General features: G+C 45.3%; 1 protein-coding gene across 1 annotated transcript in view; it reads right to left on the reverse strand.

Moving 5' to 3' along the window:
* The window catches only part of WHRN (whirlin), a 128,286-nt gene that overhangs the window by 15,600 nt on the left and 93,263 nt on the right, over positions 1-19,423 (reverse strand). The window contains exons 6-9 of the mRNA XM_058159568.1: positions 18,537-18,739; positions 14,869-14,905; positions 4,084-4,296; positions 3,342-3,418 (exon numbers count right to left, since the gene is read on the reverse strand). Coding sequence (XP_058015551.1) covers positions 3,342-3,418; positions 4,084-4,296; positions 14,869-14,905; positions 18,537-18,739 — 530 coding nt within the window. The remainder of the gene's footprint in view (positions 1-3,341; positions 3,419-4,083; positions 4,297-14,868; positions 14,906-18,536; positions 18,740-19,423) is intronic.

Raw genomic sequence — 19,423 nt, forward strand, 5'->3', positions numbered from 1 at the left:
GTGGGAAAACACAAACGGATATTTAAAAAGTCCTTCGGTTTTGCTCATTAAGAACCTTCCTAGCTGCTTTTGTTACTTGGCAGCCAAAAAAAGGAGGAGTGTGTGTGTATGTATGTATGTGTGTGTGTGTGTGTGTGTGTGTGTGTGTGTGTGTGTATATATATATATATATATATATATATGTATGTATGTATGTATGTATGTATGTATGTATGTAGGTATGTATGTATGTATGTATGTAGGTAGGTAGGTCTTTGGTTATTTGGGTTTTCTCCCGCGTAAAATTGGAAGTGTCTTGGCGACTTTTCGACGAAGTCTCATTCGTCATCTTCAGGCTTCAGCTTCGTGAAGCGGCAATCACACATTGCTCCCAGAAGCACGAAGCTGAAACCTCCTGCTTCAAACAGGAAACCCGATACCATTTCAGACAAACGGTTGTCCAGTCTCTTCTTAAAAACCTCCAGTGATGCAGCACCCAAAACGTCTAGAGGCAAGCCGTTCCCCTGGTTAATTGTTCTCACAGTCATGAAATTTCTCCTTAGTTCTAGGTTGCTTCTCTCCTTGATTAGTTTCCATCCATTGCTTCTTGTCCTGCCTTCATGTGCTTTGGGGAATAGGTTGACCCCCCCATCTTCTTCATGGAACCACCTTAGCAAACATTTTTCTAACATTAAGAGCCCTGGTGGCGCAGTGGTGAGAATGCAGTACTGCAGGTTAATTCTGCCCACTGCCAGCAGTTCAATCCTGATTGCTTTAAGTCAGTCTTCCATTCTTCCAAGGTTGGTAAAATGAAGACACAGATGGTTGAGGGCCATAGACTGACTCTGTAAACCGCTTAGAGAGGGCCTGTAAAGCACTGTGAAGCGGTATATAAGTGCTATTGCTTCCTTCCTTCCTTCCCCTTCCTTCTTTCTCTCCCTCTCTTTTCTCCTTCCTTCCTTCCTTCCTTCCTTCCTTCCTTCCTTCCTTCCTTCCTTCCTTCCTTCCTTCTTCCTTCCTTCCCTCCCTCCCTCGCCATGGTGGCGCAGTAGTTAGAATGCAGTACTGCAGGCTAATTCTGCCGACTGCCAGCAGTTCGATCCTGACTGGCTCAAGTCAGCCTTTCATGCTTCCAAGGTTGGTAAAATGAAGACACAGATGGTTGAGGGCTATAGACTGACTCTGTAAACCGCTTAGAGAGAGCCTGTAAAGCCCTGTGAAGCAGTATATAAGTCTAAGTGCTATTCCTTCCTTCCTTCCTTCCTTCCTTCCTTCCTTCCTTCCTTCCTTCCTTCCTTCCTTCCTTCCTTCCTTCCTTCCTTCCTTCCTTCCTTCCTTCCTTCCTTCCTTCCTTCCTTCCTTCCCCTTCCTTCCTTCTTTCTCTCCCTCTCTTTTCTCCTTCCTTCCTTCCTCCTTCCTTCCCTCCCTCCCTCCCTCCCTCACCATGGTGGCGCAGTGGTTAGAATGCAGTACTGCAGGCTAATTCTGCCGACTGCCAGCAGTTCGATCCTGACTGGCTCAAGTCAGCCTTTCAAGCTTCCGAGGTTGGTAAAACGAGGACCCAGATTGTTGGGGCCCCCAGACTGACTCTGTAAACCACTTAGAGACGGCCCGTAAAGCACTGTGAAGCGGTACATAAGCCTAAATGCTATTGCTGTTCAAAGGACTCCCTTCATAGTTGCCTTGAATACCCAACCTCTTCCGCTGTGGTTCAGGCATTCAGCAACCTGCTTTGTCAAACAGCCTTTCTCTTACTGAGCCTGCTAATGAGGCTTTGATGAAAGGTGTTTTTATTACCAGCAAATTGATTTCCTGGCCCTGAAGGGCTGCCCGTTTAAAAAAAGCGATCACGCTAACTTCATTTGGCAGGGAGGTGGGGAGGGGAGAGAGATGGGAGAAGACATGATGCCAGCAGAGGAAGAGCCAGGTGTCTTCTTGATTTCCTGGACATTTCCCCTTTTATAATTCCTTCTCCCAGTGGCTTTTACCCAGGCTGTTCTCAAATGTGGTTGATTTTTTTTTTTTTTACCCCTGTACTTGGAAGAAAAATCTTTGGAACGTGGGAAAGAAGTGATTGGCCAGGGGAAAATAAACAGTATTTTTTCTATGCTGCTTCTGCTCTCTAAAACTCCTTTCCTTGAGGGGGAAAAAATTATATATAGAATAGAATAACAGCGTTGGAAGGGACCTTGGAGGTCTTCCAGTCCAACCCTTAGGCGGGAAACCCTACACCACTTCAGACAAATGGTTATCCAACATCTTCTTAAAAACTTCCAGTGTTGGAGCATCCACAACTTCTGGAGGCAAGTTGTTCCACTGATGAATTGCTCTCACTATGTAGTAGCTTTAAAATGTAAAGCTATTATATTACAAAATGAAATTCAAGGATGAAAAAAGTAAGGTTCTACATTTAGGCAAGAAAAACAAACGGTCACTAAGCCAGGGGTGCTATTCAGCAGGTTCTGATAGGTTCTGGAGAACCGGTAGCAGAAATTTTGAGTAGTTCAGAGAGCCAGCAATGGAGATTTTACGGTACCCTTCCCCTGGAGTGGGGAGGGAATAGAGATTTTACAGTACCCTTCCCCTGGAGTGGGGAGGGAATGGAGATTTTACAGTATCCTTCCCCTGGAGTGGAGAGGGAATGGAGATTTTACAGTATCCTTCCCCTGGAGTGGGGAGGGAATGGAGATTTTACAGTATCCTTCCCCTGGAGTGGAGAGGGAATGGAGATTTTGCAGTATCCTTCCCCTGGAGTGGGGAGGGAATGGAGATTTTACAGTACCCTTCCCCTGGAGTGGAGAGGGAATGGAGATTTTACAGTACCCTTCCCCTGGAGTGGAGAGGGAATGGAGATTTTGCAGTATCCTTTCCCTGGAGTGGGAAGGGAATGGAGATTTTACAGTATCCTTCCCCTGGAGTGGAGAGAAGGGAATGGGGATTTTGCAGTATCCTTCCCCTGGAGTGGGAGGAATGGAGATTTTACAGTACCCTTCCCTGGAGTGGAGAGGGAATGGAGATTTTACAGTACCTTCCCTGGAGTGGAGAGGAATGGAGATTTTGCAGTATCCTTCTCCTCCTCCCCCTCCTCCTCCTTCCACAAACTCCACTGTCTCCTAGCACTGATGAGGTTACCTATTTGGGTAATGAAATGTCTGAAAGAAAACCACCAATCTCAGAGAATACCAAAGAATGCATCCTCTTCTTTCTCCTCCTCCTCCTCCTCCTCCCTCCATAAACTCCACTGTTTTCTAGCACTGATGAGGTTACCTAGTTGGGTAATGAAACGTCTCCAAGAAAACCACCAAGCTCAGAGAGTAGCAACAGTCCTCCTCCTCCTCCTTTCCACAAACCCCACTCCCTACTGCCACAGATGATGAATGCTCAGGATGGAATGCTGGAGTGATATTTTGCATCTGAAGCCCTTCTGGGCACATTTCACCTATAAACAAGGCAAGATCCATGAAAATTGCATAGCAACGATTTCTGATTCCATATTTCAAATTGGGGTGGTGCTGCCTCTTTGCCCTCCAGGAAGCAGCCCCTCCTTCCCGCCAGGGACTCCAGACTCCATTCCACCACACTAACCTTGGCCTGGGTGTTGAGCAGTTCAAAGAGAGCTGGCAGTTTCTTTATTGCCATTTGCCTACAGACAGAATCTTGCCAGATTAAGAACCAAAAGCGACACATGAAGATACCTCTTGGTGATTTCTGCATTGGTGTTCACCTACAGACAGAATCTTGCCAGACTAAAGTAACTATCTGCATAACTATAGACAAACTCTGTGAACTCCTAGAGAGGGACCGTCACAACCCTTTTCCTGTCTACCACAAATCCCTATCTCTACTGCCTCTTTGCCCTCTGGGAAGCAGCCCTTTCGTGGAATCCAGACTCCATTCCACCATACTAACCTTGGCATGGGTGTTGAGCAGTTCAAAGAGAGCTGGCAGTTTCTTTATTGCCGTTTGCCTACAGACAGAATCTTGCCAGACTAAGAACCAAGAGCAACACATGAAGATACTTCTTGGCAGTTTCTGTATTGCTCTCCACCTACAGACAGAATCTTGACAGACTAAAGTAATCCAGACTCCATTCCACGCACTAACCTTGGCATGGGTGTTGAGCAGTTCAAAGAGAGCCATGATGAGGGAGTCAATTGAGATGTTCTTCTCCTTATATTCATCCAGGTAGTAGGCCATGGTGGTCCTCTCGGGTTCATTCAGGAGGTGGCGTGCGTGTTCCTCCAGCATCACTCGGTTTTGGTTCACCAGGCTACTCAATGTTACTTGAGATCCCGTAAGACCTTTATAAAAAGATGGCTAGGAAGAAAGGAACACAGAGCAGCTTTGGAGAATTAATTAGGATTAGACAATCCGTAGCCTATTAATTAATGAACATTCTGCGCAAGTGGCCCTCGTAATAAATACTGACAGAGAAAGGAGGCTGGCTAATAGATGATGAAGCACACAATTATAAGGAGAGGAATATGGTCAATTTAAGGGATTTATAAGTGCTCGTATTTTCAGAATGACATTCACCAAAGCAATATATTGCAGGAATAACATTATTTTAGGCATTAAGCAGAGGAGCCTTCTTTAGAATAAAATATCGGCTTCTTCTAAGGGGACGTGATGGCTCAGTGGCTAAGACACTGAGCTTGTTGATCGGAAGGTTGGCAGTTCAGCGGTTTGAATCCCTAGTGCCACGTAACGAGGTGAGCTCCTGTGACTTGTCCCACCTTCTACCAACTTAGCAGTTCGAAAGCATGTAAAAAATGCAAGTAGAAAAATAGGGACCACCTTTGGTGGGAAGGGAACAGCGTTCCGTGTGCCTTTGGCATTGAGTCATGCCGGCCACATGACCACGGAGATGTCTTCGGACAGCGCTGGCTCTTCGGCTTTGAAACGGAGATGAGCACCGCCCCCTAGAGTCGGGAATGACTAGCACATATATGTGAGGGGAACCTTTACCTTTACCTTTACTGCCTTCTTGTTTTACTGCCCATGAATGCAAGTGGTTTTCTTAAACACGTCTTGGGCCACGCACATGTCCTTGTCTGTTTAGCTAGAAATTGGTTTTTGTTTGTTTGTTTGTTTAAGTAGATTTCTTGATAATTGTTGTCTTTTAATTAGAGATGTTACGGATTCCGTTTGAAATCTGCTGTAGGCAAAACATCAAAGTGCCTTGGGCTCTTCTAAGTAAGAGGTTTAGTATTCTGTGTGTAAGAGAAGAGCAGGCGGAGCTGGGGGAGGCGGAGTTAAGCACGTCATCAGCTTAGAATCGTTGCGTGCCCACAAGCATGTCCAACCTTTGCCGAATTCCGTTGACCCTTTTTTTTTTCCAGGGCAAAATTTTTTATTTTCCATAATAATTCCCACAATTTGACCAGTGTACAATACAATCACTTATCCAACAATCGATCCTATACTCAAATTATACTCAATCAGGGCTGCTCCACCGCCACTCCCTCCCTTAATCCTTTCTACCCTTCTCATCCTTCTTCGACTTTCCCCACCATCCTTCTCCTCGCTTTCCTACTTCCCCTCCTCTTTCCCACTTCTCATTTCCATCCTTTCTAATCCTCTATCTTCTCCTTCTTCTTCTCCTCCTATCCTTTCTTCTCCCTCCCTTCTTTCCTACCTACCTACCTGCCTACCTACTGTCTTCCTTCTTTACTCCTCTTTCCTTACCCTTTCCCTTCGGGAGTGGTTACCGAGCAGTCCCGACTTTACACCATTCCAACTTGTTTAATTCTACCATTATTCCTGTACAATGGCAATCAATCAATTTATAATCTCCCCTCCCCCCACATTTCCTCCCTCCCCCCCCCCCCCCGAGACTTCCCAGAACAGAATACAGGGTATTGTAACTAACAAACATAATCTAAAATATAACATAAAACATATTCCATTTCACACCATCACACCATCACACTATCAATTCCCTGAATTCCGTTGACCCTTATCTTTCACCAATTTAGCATTGAACATTAGTTGACCAGATTCCTGGGTATAGCTTGAATAAATTGTCTATGCTGCACCCTTACAAATGGTACTGATTTTTTTTTATGCCTGACGCTGTGTTACAAAAATTAAGTTTCTAGAAGTGACGATTGTGCTTTCAGGTGTGTGTGTGTGTCCACGCATGCCCAAATACAACTTTCCATCTCACAAGGTCGCCCAAAATAAGGTCTACAGAAAACCGAGAAGGCTAGCAAATGGAAGAATTCCATGTGTTGTGTCGGTCAACAATTAATTCCTCTAGAAACCAGAATGCAAGACTAAATCGAAATGCCAAATCGGGTTTCAAGCAAATAAAAAAGAGGGAGCGGAAATGCAGGGGTTTTTCCAGATGTTGCTTGAATGGGCAATCCCTCTCTTCCCAGGCCAAGCTACCTGGGGCTATCGGGAATGTGTTTTTAAGAAACATCTGGAGGTCAAATATGTATTCAGGGGAGTGCCAGGTTATTATTATTTTTTTCCTTCCTTAGAGCATTTCAGCTGTATTTCAAATGTTCAAACATTTCATTACCTGCTAAGGCTTATGAATGCTGATGGAAACACATTCAGCTTTAACCTTGACACCTTGGCATTCTTCCTTTCCAGTAATTTCTCAAGCACAGAGAAACCTGGATTTGGAAAAAGGACGGGGTGGTGGGCGCGCATCGGAACGGAACGGAGCGGCTGCCCGTTACCGCTGGAAGCATTGATTGGAAGGTAGCCCTTATTTTAGAAGAATCAGCCTGATTACTCTGCGGAGGGTGAAACGCCTGCCCGCCTGCGGGTTGTCAGCCTGAGGGATAATCACGGAAGGGAAACGATGACTCACACGTCTCCCGTGGGCTTCGGAAGGAACCTTCTGGCTTCTAGGAGGAAGGTTCTGATGGCGTATGGATTGGCCATGAGAACGTAAGAGGGGCTTGCTGGATCTGTCCACGGTCACTTTCACCCAGCATTTGGTTTCCAAAGTGACTAAGTGAGGGCCATGGGATGCTTGTCAATAGACAATAGAGAGCTTCTCCTTCTCCTCTATTCTTCTATTCTTCTTCTCCTTCTCTTCCTCCTCCTTCTCCTCCTCTATTCTCGTTCCTCTATTCTTCCACCATTCTCCATCTCTTCCTTCTCCTTCTCTTCTTCTTATATTCTCCTCCTTCTCTTCCTTTTCCTTCTCCTCCTCTATTCTCCTTCCTCTAGTCTTCCTTCATTCTCCATCTCTTCCTTCTCCTATTATTCCTCCACTCCTCCAATCTTCATTTTCCTCCTCTTCCTCTTCCTCCACCTCCTCTGTCTCTATTCTCCCCTTTCTCTTCCTTCTCCTTCTCCTCTACTATTCTTCCTCCATTCTCTTCTTCCTCCTTCTCCTCCTCTATTCTTCTTATAGTTTCCTCCTTCTCCTTCTCCTCTATTCTTCATTTTCCTCCTCCTCCTCTATTCTTCTATTCTCCTCCTTCTTTTCCTCCTCCTCCTCTCTTCTTCTTCCTCTTGTCTTCCTCCCTTCTCTATCTCTTCCTCCTCCTCCTCCTCCTCTATTCTTCTTATATTCTTCTCTATTCTTCCTCCATTCTCCACCTCTTCTTCTTTCTCCTTCTTTTCTATTCTCCCCCCCTCCTCCTCCTCCTCTATTCTTCCTCCACCTTCTCCTTCTTCCTCCATTCTCTTCCCTTCTGTTCGTCCCTCTGCAACTGGCATTAAAAGGGATGAAGATAATGGGGAATCTTCAAGATTAACCCTTCATACTGTAGGCCTGTCCCCCATGGATTTTTCCCGGGCCCTTTGAAATTCTGTAGGAAGAAAGCCGTAAAATGCTACTCTGTTTGGGTCCACAATAAAAAGGCTACTTCATGCTCCTTCTTCCCAGTTGTCACCCTGCTGAGTTGTATAGATTAGTTCTTCCCTTCCGGTGCCACTTTCCTACGCACTGCAGCCTCCGATGCTTCACCTAGTGTCGAGAGTCAGACTCGTCTTTGGGATCAATTGTCCTTTGAAGAGTTTCATTGCACATACCGCCGAGAGTAAAAAGCACAAATTGGTTCTGAATTTTGGCCCAATTGAATTTCTGCTGTTTGCCTCTTTAAGGCTTGTTCCTGAAATTGCTTGCTCTCATCTCCCTAGTTTGGAGAGCCCTCAATATCCTGAAGGACTCTTAGGGGAAGAAACCTTAACCTGGCATCTCCTTGAGTACGGAATAATAATTGGCTTTCTGGAGTCAGAATGGGGGATCGTTCATAACACTGTGTAACTGCAACTAATCTCTATATGCCTCTAGATAAAGCTCTATCTGTTTTACAGATGTTGGGAGGGACCTCGTAGGTCATCTAGTCCAACTCCCCACCCAAGTCGGAGACTGTACACCATTGCTGACAGTCTCTTCTTGAAAGCCTCCAGGGATGAAGCTCCCACAACTTCTGAAGGCAACTTCTGTTCCACGGGTTGATTGTTCTCACTGTTAGAAAATTTCTCCTTATTTCCAGGTTGAATCCCTCCGTGTTCAGTTTTCCATCCATTATTCCTTTTGTGGCCTTCGGGTGCTTTAGAACAGCGGTCACCAACTGGCGGTCTATGGACCACTGGTGGTCCGCAGAAAAATTATTTGCATTTTTTATATTGCACTAAATCGGGGGTCCTCAAACTATGGCCCCTGCGACAGATATGTGCAATGAACGTTTGTGTTGCTAAGAGAGTCTCCCCTTTTGGGGTCTTTTTGTGTGGGTCAGGGGGTGGGGAAGAAATTCCGACTAGGGGTCTGCTTCAGCCTCCTGGTGCAGGGCTTTGGGCGAAGGCTGGAAGGAAGTGCCGCTGATGGCAAAGAGCCAGAGGGCCTTGTTCCAGTGGGACTGCATCATGGCCTGGAACTGGCTGACCATCTCAGTCCGCTGAGCCTCCAGGTGCCGGTACCTGGCCTTGCACTCCTTCAGGTCTTCCCTCTCCTTGGAAAGCCTATGCTCCTAGTCCTCAGTGAGGTGCTTCTACTGAGCCTCCTTCTTGGTCTGATCGAATTTGAACTGAGCTGTTTTGCCAACTCTTTCTCATGGTGGCTGCTTAGCTCCAACAACTGCTTCCTGTTGGGACTCTAAAGAGCCCGGGTGGGGAGGCAAGGAGTGGCTGGGAGGGGAGGGGCGAGTAGAGGCCGGCAAGAAACCCCTGGATGTGAGTGACATCAAGTTGGTCATGCCCACCCAGTCACATGACCACCTAGCCATGCCCACCCAGCTGGTCATTAGGCAGTTTGTATTAGTGATCCGCGGAATTTAAAATTATGAATTTAGTGATCCCTGAGGTCCGAAAGGTTGGTGACCCCTGCTTTAGAAAAGAGCTTGACCCTCTACTCTCTGTGGCAGCCCCTCAAATATTGGAAGACTGCTATCATGTCTCCCCTGGTCCTTCTCTTCACTAGATTAGCCATGCCCGGTTCTTGCAACCGTTCATTGTATATTTTAGCCTCCAGTCCCCGAATCATCCTGGTTGCTCTTCTCTGCACTTTTTCTAGAGTCTCAATGTCTTTTTTATAGTGCGGTGACCAAAACTAGATGCAGTACTCTAGGTGTGGTCTTACTAAGGCTTTTTAGTACTTCCCTTGATCTTGATTGTATCCCTCTGTTACTGCAATTTAGGATCTCATTGGCTTTTTTGGATGCCGCTGCACGCTGCTGGCTCATATTTAGCTGGTTGTCCACTAAAACTCCAAGATCCCTCTCACAGTTCCTGCTATTAAACTTGGCTTTCGCCCAGTCTATATATGTACTTTTGGTTTTCCTTGCCTAAGCGTAAGACTTTACTTTTCTTGACATTGAATTTCATTTTGTTAGATAGGGCCCAGGGTTCCAGTTTGTCAAGATCCATCCATATCTACCATGATACTGTAGGAGAAGAGTATCTACCATTATACTGTAGGAGAAGAGTTCCCCTGGGGGGAAAAGTCAAGAGAGGAATCAGCCTGGAATCCCTACGTTCCCACAAGTGGGTCTTAAATTCCCTTAATTCTTATCTAGCACCAATGTAGTGCTGGCTGTTTGTTGACTAGGTTCTTGTCCATAGCCTTGAGCAATAAATCTTCTTAGCTGGAACTTAATGTGCAATCCAGATTCTTCGCGCCTGACAGCTCTTGGTACAATTCTATTTTTTTTTAAAACCTCAGACTAAAGACTCGCACAGCTGCCAAGGTTGCAAATCTGTCCTTTAAAACTCATGAGAGACTACTGATAAATCCTTAATAAGCTCATTGATGCACCAAATGGGGAGCCAGTACAGAATCGCGCCATTCTGATTACTTGCTGGTGGCAATTTAAATTCTCTGATTGGGGGTACCTTAGAAGGTGGAGGAAGGATGTTTTTTGTCTCCAGATGTGAACACATGGTAATACACAAGACTACTGGTGAACCCAGGGGAAACACCCATGCTGACAAGCTTTTGAAAAGCCCTAAAGGTAAGTCCTCTTTCCTGCCTACAAATGTTGCGTTCAACAGGGTCCGCTTGATATGAGAGAGAAAAAATTGCTTTCTTGTAAACGTTTCATTACCAAACTAGGTAGTGTCATCAGTGCTAGAATGGAGTGGGGTGTGTGGGGTAGAGGAGGAAGAGGAGGAGGAGGAGAAGGAGAAGGAAAAGAGGAGGAGGAGGAGGGGGAGGAAGAAAGAGAAGGAGAAGGAGAAGAAGAGGAGGAGAAGGAGAAGGAGAAGGAAAAGAGGAGGAGGAGGAGGAGGGAGAGGAGGAGGGGGAGGAAGAAGGAGAAGGAGAAGGAGAAGGAGAAGGAGAAGGAAGAGGAAGAGGAGGACTGTGGGGTCCTTAATGCTCTCTAAGCTTGGTTGCTTTCTTGAAGTCATTTCATGACCCAACTAGATAACATCATCAGGGCTAGAAGGGAATGGGACTTGCCAAGTGGAGGAGGAAGAGGAGAACGATGACTACAGGTTTACAATAGTTCATTTAATGACCATTTGAAGTTACGACGGCACTGGAAAAAGTGACTTATGCTTATTTTGCACAGTTACGGCCATTGCAACATCCCCATGGTCATGTGACCAAAATTCGGCCACTGACTCACGTTCATGACGGTTTCAGTGTCCCGGGGTCACGTGATCCCCTTATGTGACCGGCTGATGAGCAAAGTCAATGGGGAAGCCAGATTCCCTTAACAACTGCGCAACTAATTCAATAAATGCAGCGATTCATTTAGCAACCGAAGTAAGAAATGTTGTAAAATGGGGCAAATTCACTGAACAAATGTCTCGCTTAGCAACAATAAATTTGGGGGTTCCATTGTGGTTCATAAACTACCTGTACGGGGTCCTTGATGTTCTCTCAGCTTCTTGTAGACGTCTCATTACCAAACTAAGTAACATCATCAGTGCTGGAAGGGAAGGGACCTCTGTTGTGATCTGTCAGCAACCTACGGAGTTGGCAACGGAGTCGGACAGCGATGAGGCTGAGGTGAGGCCAGGGCCATCAGGGAGTGAGGTGCGGACTCCAGAGCCTCCAGAGACTGACAGTAGTGAGGCAGAGGAACAGAAGGAGCCTGTTCCTAATGCTTGCGTGAGAAGAGCTGCCAGAAGGCAAGAGCAGCTCAAGCAAAGAGGACAACTCAGGAGTAGGGCCAAGAGATGACTGGCCCCTCCCATAAGGCTTAAAAGGCCAGCAATGGCATTTGAGCTTTGCCGGAAAACAACGTTGTAGCTGCATCTTCTGCTTCATCCTCTGCTTCGGGTACTTCTTTGTTTTTGTGGCTTCTGGACATTTGCCAGGAAGGGCCTTTGGCAGTTTGCCTAGTTGGACTAAGATTTGTGAGATAACTGAGGAATTTGTGTTGGGAGACATTTGTTTTACTTTGAGTTGAATGACGCTGGGAATGAAATAATTCCCAGCTGTTCGAATAAAGTTTGATTTTCCACGGACTAAGTTTATTACTACCTACTTCGGCCTGGGTCACAACAACCTCACCATTCAACCGCGAGCTGCAAATATTCTCTTCTATCAATTCCATAGCTGTTATCGTGTTTTATTACTCCCCCCCACCTCTTCCTGTCTGCCTTCCCAAAAATTCAGACTGCTTATCGTGCAACTTCTGCTCTGCAGGAAACGAAGGCTAACAAGCTCCAAGGGAGAAGCACCGACAGACTCTCGTAAATCTCTGGATCTGCAAAGCCCACCTCTGCCACTTCAGCAGGTGTCCCATTTTTTAAAAAGGTGAGCAGAAGGCGGTTTGCGGCTTTAGAAGTAGAAACTCTGCAAAACCCTCAGAGGAGGAGGAGGAGGAGGAGCAGTGCTTCTGCAGCTGGAATCAGTCCACGAAGAGGTGGATAGAGAGTTTCCAGTGAGGACAAATTTAGGAGTAACAGTCTCGGCAATGCTAGTCTGCCTTTATTTCTTTGTTGGTAAAATATAAATTCGGCACAAAAAAAAACTAGTTCTTCGCCCGAAGTGGTTGTAAAAAAAAAAATGCTTTTAAAAGGCTCTGGCGATCCCAGCTGAGTTGCCTGATCGTCAGAGGCTTTTTTTTTCCTTTTAGAGGCAAAAAAAATGCTTTTAAAAGAAAACAAAAGCCTCCGATGATCAGGCTGGGATTGCCAGAGCCTTTTAAAAGCATTTTTTTTATAAACTCCGAACGGCCGAAGAGGTTGTAGAAAAAAATGTTTTTAAACATTGTCAGGAAATTGTTATTTGCCTAACTAGTTGGCCAGGCAATATATAAACTAACTATGCATGTTTGTATAAAGGCATGATATTGCTTTAAGGCTGTGCTGCATCATGCAAGCATCCTGATTGGTTGAGCTCTGTAGCCAATATATAAAAGGACTACTAAATTATGGCTTGTGGGGAATCTACAGGGAGGCTACAGTATTGTAAGCTGAAGACATGCTGCAACTGTATATTTGAGCTTTATGATCGTTGCTTGATCGTGGCTACTTACTAATTCCTCAAGATACCTACTGTTGTGAATTGAACTGTGTTTTGCCGAACTGAAAAGAAGACCTGGCTTGTTTGTTTGTGCAAGTCTAGGTTGGTAAGAAGACTTTGTAACATCCCTGACTGACTTTACATGTGTATGACCTGGAATTGTTTTTGGACTATGACTTTGCCTTTTCCCTAAAAGTAAAGGAATATCAAACCCCAGTTTGTCTGCAAGTGATTGTTACTGTATACAACCAGTCTCAGTCGTTTTCATACGTAGGGTACTCTGCTCAACAGTCCACAACCTTGGTTTTGAACCCAGATTACCCTTAACAAAAGTAAAAAAAAAAAAGAAAGTTGGCCATGCCCACCCAGTCATATTACCCCACCACCACCAAGCCACATCCACAGAACCAGTAGTAAGAAATTTTACATTTCACCACTGGAGAAGAGATGGGTTCTGGGATCAACCCAGCGGCCTGGGTCTAGTGGAGGCATGAAGAGTGAGAAACGCCAACAACCACCACCACAACAAAAGAAGCAATTAAGGTACGTCTTCTGATTGGCAGACCCCGAAGAGACATGGCTCAGAGATGATGAATCCCACCTGCTCTTCTCCAAGAGATCTGAGGCTCAAAATATTTCATTGCCAGGTAGGACTAGGGAGGGGGGGGGGAGGGAAAAAAATCTTGCCAATAAATAAAATGCTGCCATGCCAACCAAATTAGACCTAAGCTGCGAGACTTAGTGGAACGAAAGACACGACTCAACAGAAAAGCTGTTTTCTCCATTCCCATTCTTACTCGGAGAATTCATGATGAATAACAGCTTCCATGGAGCACCTGTCTACTGCATGAACCAGAAAGAGGGCTGTGAAAATATCTACAGACCCTCTCGCATCCTGGACATAAATAGTTTCAACGTCTCCTTTCAAAACAACGCTATAGAGCACTGCACACCAGAACAACTAGACACAAGGACAGTTTTTTCCCCAAACGCCATCACTCTGCTAAACAACTATCATATTTTTCGGAGTATAAGACACACCTTTTCCCCAAAAAAAGAGGGTGAAAATCTGGGTGCGTCTTATACTCCGAATGTCGCCCCACCCAGCTTCTCAAACGGAGGTTTCAGAGGGTGAAAAAAGCATCAGAAACAAAGCTTTAGAAAGAAAGCCTCCAAACAGAGCTTCAGAAACAAAGCCTCCAAACAGAGCTTCAGAAACAAAATCTCAAAACAGAGCTTCAGAAACAAAGCCTCCAAACAGAGCTTCAGAAAAAAAGCCCCCAAACAGAGCTTCAGAAAAAAAAACCCCAAACAGAGCTTCAGAAAAAAAGCCCCCAAACAGAGCTTCAGAAAAAAAAACCCAAACAGAGCTTCAGAAAAAAGCCTCCAATCAGAACTTCAAAAAAAAAAGCCCCCAAACAGAGCTTCAGAGGCTTTTTTTTTCTGAAGTTGTTTCGGAGGCTTTCAGACACAGAAAAAAGTTTTTTCTGAAACAGAGTTTCAGAAGTTTTAGAGGCAGAGAAAAAAGCAAGGCACAGAGCTCACAACCAAGGAACCTGTTGCTAAAATTCACCTCTGGGAACAGCTGATTGGGGGTATTCCGGGAGGCCGATCCACCTGCCAATCAGCTTTTTTCTTATTTTCCACCCCAAAAAATAAGGTGCGTCTTATACTCCGGTGCGTCTTATACTCCAAAAAATACGGTAATTCTCACAACACTAGCAGAGGTAGTATTCAGCTGGTTTAGACCGGTTCATGTGAACCGGTAGCGGAGATAGTGGCTGCTGCTCCGGGGCTATGCTGTCCTATTTGGGCATGTTTTTGAGGCCAGGTGCATGCGCAGAAGGTTCGTGTGTGTGAGGCAAACCAGTGGTAACAAAATGTGAAACCCACCACTGAATACCAGGGAAGTGTTATTTTCAATAGGGAAGATGAGAATAATGATGGTAATAGTACCTTTCTAGACAGTTTGAAGAGAAGTTTCAAAATGTCCACCTTACCTTTGGTGTCGTCTCCCCCATGGGATCATCAGGGGCCCTGCAATGAAAGACAGCTGTCGTCACCAAAAAGAAGGCTTGGGGATGAAGATAAGACAGGAGACCTTAGCCGTTGGGTGATGTTACACAAGAACAGAATAACGGGAGGGTCCTTGGAGGTCTTCTAGTTCAACCCCTGCTCAAGTAAAGAGAGCCTATACCATTTCAGACAGATGGCTGAAAGTTGAAGGTTGACAAGTGTTGGAGATCAGATGTGAAGATCAGAGATTAACAGAATTGGAAGGGAGCTTGTAGATCATTTAGTTCGACCCCACCCACCACCCGTCCAAGCAGGAGACCCTACACCAGTGATGGCTAACCTTTTTTGCCATTGCATGCTAAAAGCAAGGGGAACACGGGGGTGGGGTGGGGTGTGGCACACAGGTGTGTGCCCACACCCATAATTCTATGCGCCCCACCCTGCCCCCACGCATATGCATGCAACCCCCTGCATGACCCCTGCTTTTGGTATACGATGGTACGGTGGGCCCGGTAGGCCCGTCTTTCACTCTCCTCAGGCTCCAGAGCCTTTCTAGGAGCCTTGGGAGAGCAAAAATGGCTTCCCCCTCTCCCCCACCTCCAGAGGCCAGAAATGGCCCATTTCCCAACTTCCGGTAGTTGGCAAACAGGCTGTTTTTGGGGCCTCGGGGGTGGAGGATGGGGAAGGCTGTTTTCACCCTCCCCATGCTCCTAGAAAGGATCTGGAGCCTGGGGACAGTGAAAACGGGCCTATCCCGGAGGCTGGAAACAGCGTGTTTCCTGACTTCTGGTGGGCACAGAAGGCCCGAAACATTTGTCGGAGCTGAGCTCGCATACCCATCGATATGGCTCCACATGCCACCTGTGGCATGCGTGCCATAGGTTCGCCATCACGGCCCTACACCATTTCTGACAAATGGCAGTCCAATCTCTTCTTGAAAGCCTCCAGGGATGGAGCATCCACAGCTTTTGAAGGCAACTTCTATTCCATGGGTTGATGGCTCTCACTGTCAGAAAAATTCTCCTCATTTCCAGGTTGAATGTCTCCTTGATCAGTTTCCATCCATTATTCTTTGTCTGGCCTTCAGGTGCTTTGGAGAATAGCTTGACCCCCTTCCTCCTCCCTGTGGCAGCCCCTCAAATATTGGAAGACTGCTATCCTGTCTCCCCTGGTCCTTCTCTTCACTAGACTTGCCAGGCCCAGTTCCTGCAACCGTTCTTCATATCACATCAAGAACATCAAAAGATCAGGGTCACATCTAGTTTAGCCTTCTGGGCCTCAGAGAGATCCACCAGATTTATTTAAGAACTTCACAGTTGTTGTCAGCAAGGAATTACCTTATTTATCTGGTTGTCCCTTTTGCAGATGTATCCATTACTCCAAACGTAGACCCATTATATATTTATGTTAAGGTTATTCCTTACATAAAGGAAATTACTTTCCTTCTGGAGGATTCAAAGCTGCCCTGTTTCACATTGGAACAATATTTTAAGGTTGGGTTCAAGAAGATTGTAACTGATGATCTCTGAGCATAGCGGTTTTTCTGCAGATGTTTCATTACCAGGTCACATCAACCGTGCACCAGTACCAGGGGTGAAATGCTCCTGGTTCGTCTGATCCCGGTAGTGATGGCGTTGGCTGGTTCAGAGAACCAGTAGCAAAAATCCCTCCCCACCTATCCCATGCCCAGCTGAGTTGCGCAATCAACAGAGGATTTTTTTTTTCTTTTAAAAACATTTTTTCTTCGGCCGAAAAAGTGTTTTTAAAAGTTAAAAAAAAAAAAGCCTCTGATGATCACGAGGCTCAGCTGGAATCGTCAGAGTCTTTTAAAAAGCATTTTTTCTACAACCTCTTGGGCTGAAGAGGTTGTAAAAAACGCTTTTAAAAGGCTCCGACGATCCCAGCTGAGTTGCCTGATCGTCAGAGGCTTTTTTTTTCTTTTAAAGGCAAAAAAAATGCTTTTAAAAGAAAACAAAAGCCTCAGGCAACTCAATTGGGATCGTTGGAGCCTTTTAAAAGCATTTTTTTTACAACCTCTTCGGCCGAAGAGGCTGTAGAAAAAATGCTTTTTAAAAGTTAAAAAACAAAAAGTTGGCCACGCCCACCCAGTCACATGACCACCACCACCACCAAGCCACGCCCACAGAACCGGTAGTAACAAATTTTACATTTCACCCCTGACCAGTATATCATAATTATCATGCCCCGGTCCATCCTGATGTGAACTGATCAATTTCTATTCATAAGAAGAGAGTGGGTGGGGGGGGGGAGAAGTGAGAGGCATCTTATGGTTTTGGGAGACCTGGTACTACGATTATTTTATTCTCTTTTCTGTTTTTTCCGATCTTGAGTTCTCTTTCTCTCATCAGTCAATCTGATGTCACAGAAGGTAAGGAATACAAATCAAATCAAATCAAATCTTTATTGTCAATGCACAACGTGTGTACAATGAAACTGGAATCAAAGCGCAACCTTCTGGATTTTCTAGACCATTTCCAGTAGATGGGCTGAATATATTTTTTTAAATATTATTATTATTATTTCCAATCTGCACCAGTATGGTGAACCAGAACTCGTTTGACTAAGCACACTGTAGAAATTCGAGCGGTGCTTTAAAAACTGGTCACGAAGCCCTTTCAAAGCTTGTATATTGACAGCCCAGTTTCCTCCCTTTTGAAGCAGGAGATCCATGGAAGTGTTAGTGTAAGTCTTGAAATATTCAGGGGATGTTTAAAAAGATCAAAGAGGCCTAATTCGTCTCCCTGGACCAGCCGTACCACCTAATTTACAACTATAAGCCTCCCAGGGTTACCTTGTAGTAAGATGGAGGGCCAATACATTTTATTATATGTCTGTCTATCTACACAGCTAGACAGACAGACAGACAGACAGACAGACAGACAGATGAGATAGATAGATAGATAGATAGATAGATAGATAGATAGATAGATAGATAGATGATAGATAGATAGATAGATAGATAGATAGATAGATAGATGGGTGAATGGATGGATGGATGATAGGTAGATGATAAAGATAGATAGATAGACACAGACAGACAGACGAACGGATGGATGGATGATACAGATAGATTATAGATAGATAGATAGATAGATAGATAGATAGATAGATAGATAGATAGATAGATAGATAGATAGATAGATAGATAGATAGATAGATGGATGATAGGTAGATGATAAAGATAGATTGATAGATGATAGATAGACAGACAGACAGACAAAAACAGACAGACAGACAGATAGATAGATAGATATAGGTAGATGAAGTAGGTAGGTAGGTAGGCAGGCAGGCAGGCAGAGAGAGAGAGAGACAATCTGGAATCCTTAATCCTTCGGCCAAAGATTGGCCTTCCTTAGTTATCAGGAAGTTGTTACTCCAATGTTTCTCAACCTTGGGAACTTGAAGACTCGTCGATTTCAATTCCGCGAATTCCCTAGTTAGCTGTGCTGGCTGTGGGAATTCTGGGCGTTGAAATCCACACATCTTCAAGGTCCCAAGATTGAGGAAAAACTGGTCTACTCTATGACGGGAACTTAGCATTCTTAGGAAAGAGCCCATGGTGCCCAACCCAACCGACTGTGCTTATAACAAGCCTCTCCTACAAAGGAACTCTGTCTGGGGATATACCAACCCTGCAGAGTGGACCATCGTCTCTCCAATTTGAGAGCTGGTGATCCACTTGGTCTCATCCACAGTGGCCCGGGCGTGAGGTAGCCTCCCCACGTCTTTGACGGTCATGATGAGATGGCGGGAGGACTTCAGGAGGTTCACGGCCTCGTCGTGGGAAATGCTGAGGAAGCTTCGTCCATTGACCTCCAGAATCTGGTCTCCAACCTGTAAGGGAAAGGAGGAAAGACCCAAAAGTTTCTTTTTGAAATTTCATTTTATTTTTATTTATTTATTTATTTGTCACAAGAGTTTATATAAGCGTGAAATAACTATACGATATACAAGCATATATATAAACATAAGCATGAAATAACCATACGAGTTGGATACAATCAAAGGGAACATTAGGACAGGAACGGTAGGCACGCTGGTGCTCTTATGCACGCCCCTTACAGACCTCTTAGGAATGGGGCGAGGTCAACAGTAGACAGTTTTTGGTTGAAGCTTTTGGGATTTTGGGAAGAGACCACAGAATCAGGTAGTGCATTCCAGGCACTAACAACTCTGTTACTGAAGTCATATTTTCTGCAATCAAGATTGGAGCGGTTCACATTAAGCTTAAATGTTACGTTGAAGCTTCTTGGATGAGAAGCAAAACGTTTTCAAGAGGGGGGAAAAAAACCAGGGGTGGGCTTCAAAAATTTTAGCAAGGGGTTCTATGCTCGGTTGCTGGGTGGGTCTGCTCTGCACTGTGGTGTGTGTGGGGGCTTTTTGCCCTCCCCAGGCTCCAGAGGCTTTTCTCGAGCCTCTGGGAGAGCGAAAACAGCCTCCCCAGGTTCCGGAGGCCCTCTGGAGGCCAGAAATGGGCCCGTTTATGGCCTTCCGAACTTCCGGTAGGCCCGTTTTTCA

Source organism: Ahaetulla prasina, chromosome 16 (assembly GCF_028640845.1).
Source record: "Ahaetulla prasina isolate Xishuangbanna chromosome 16, ASM2864084v1, whole genome shotgun sequence".
Taxonomy (NCBI): Eukaryota; Metazoa; Chordata; class Lepidosauria; order Squamata; family Colubridae; genus Ahaetulla; species Ahaetulla prasina.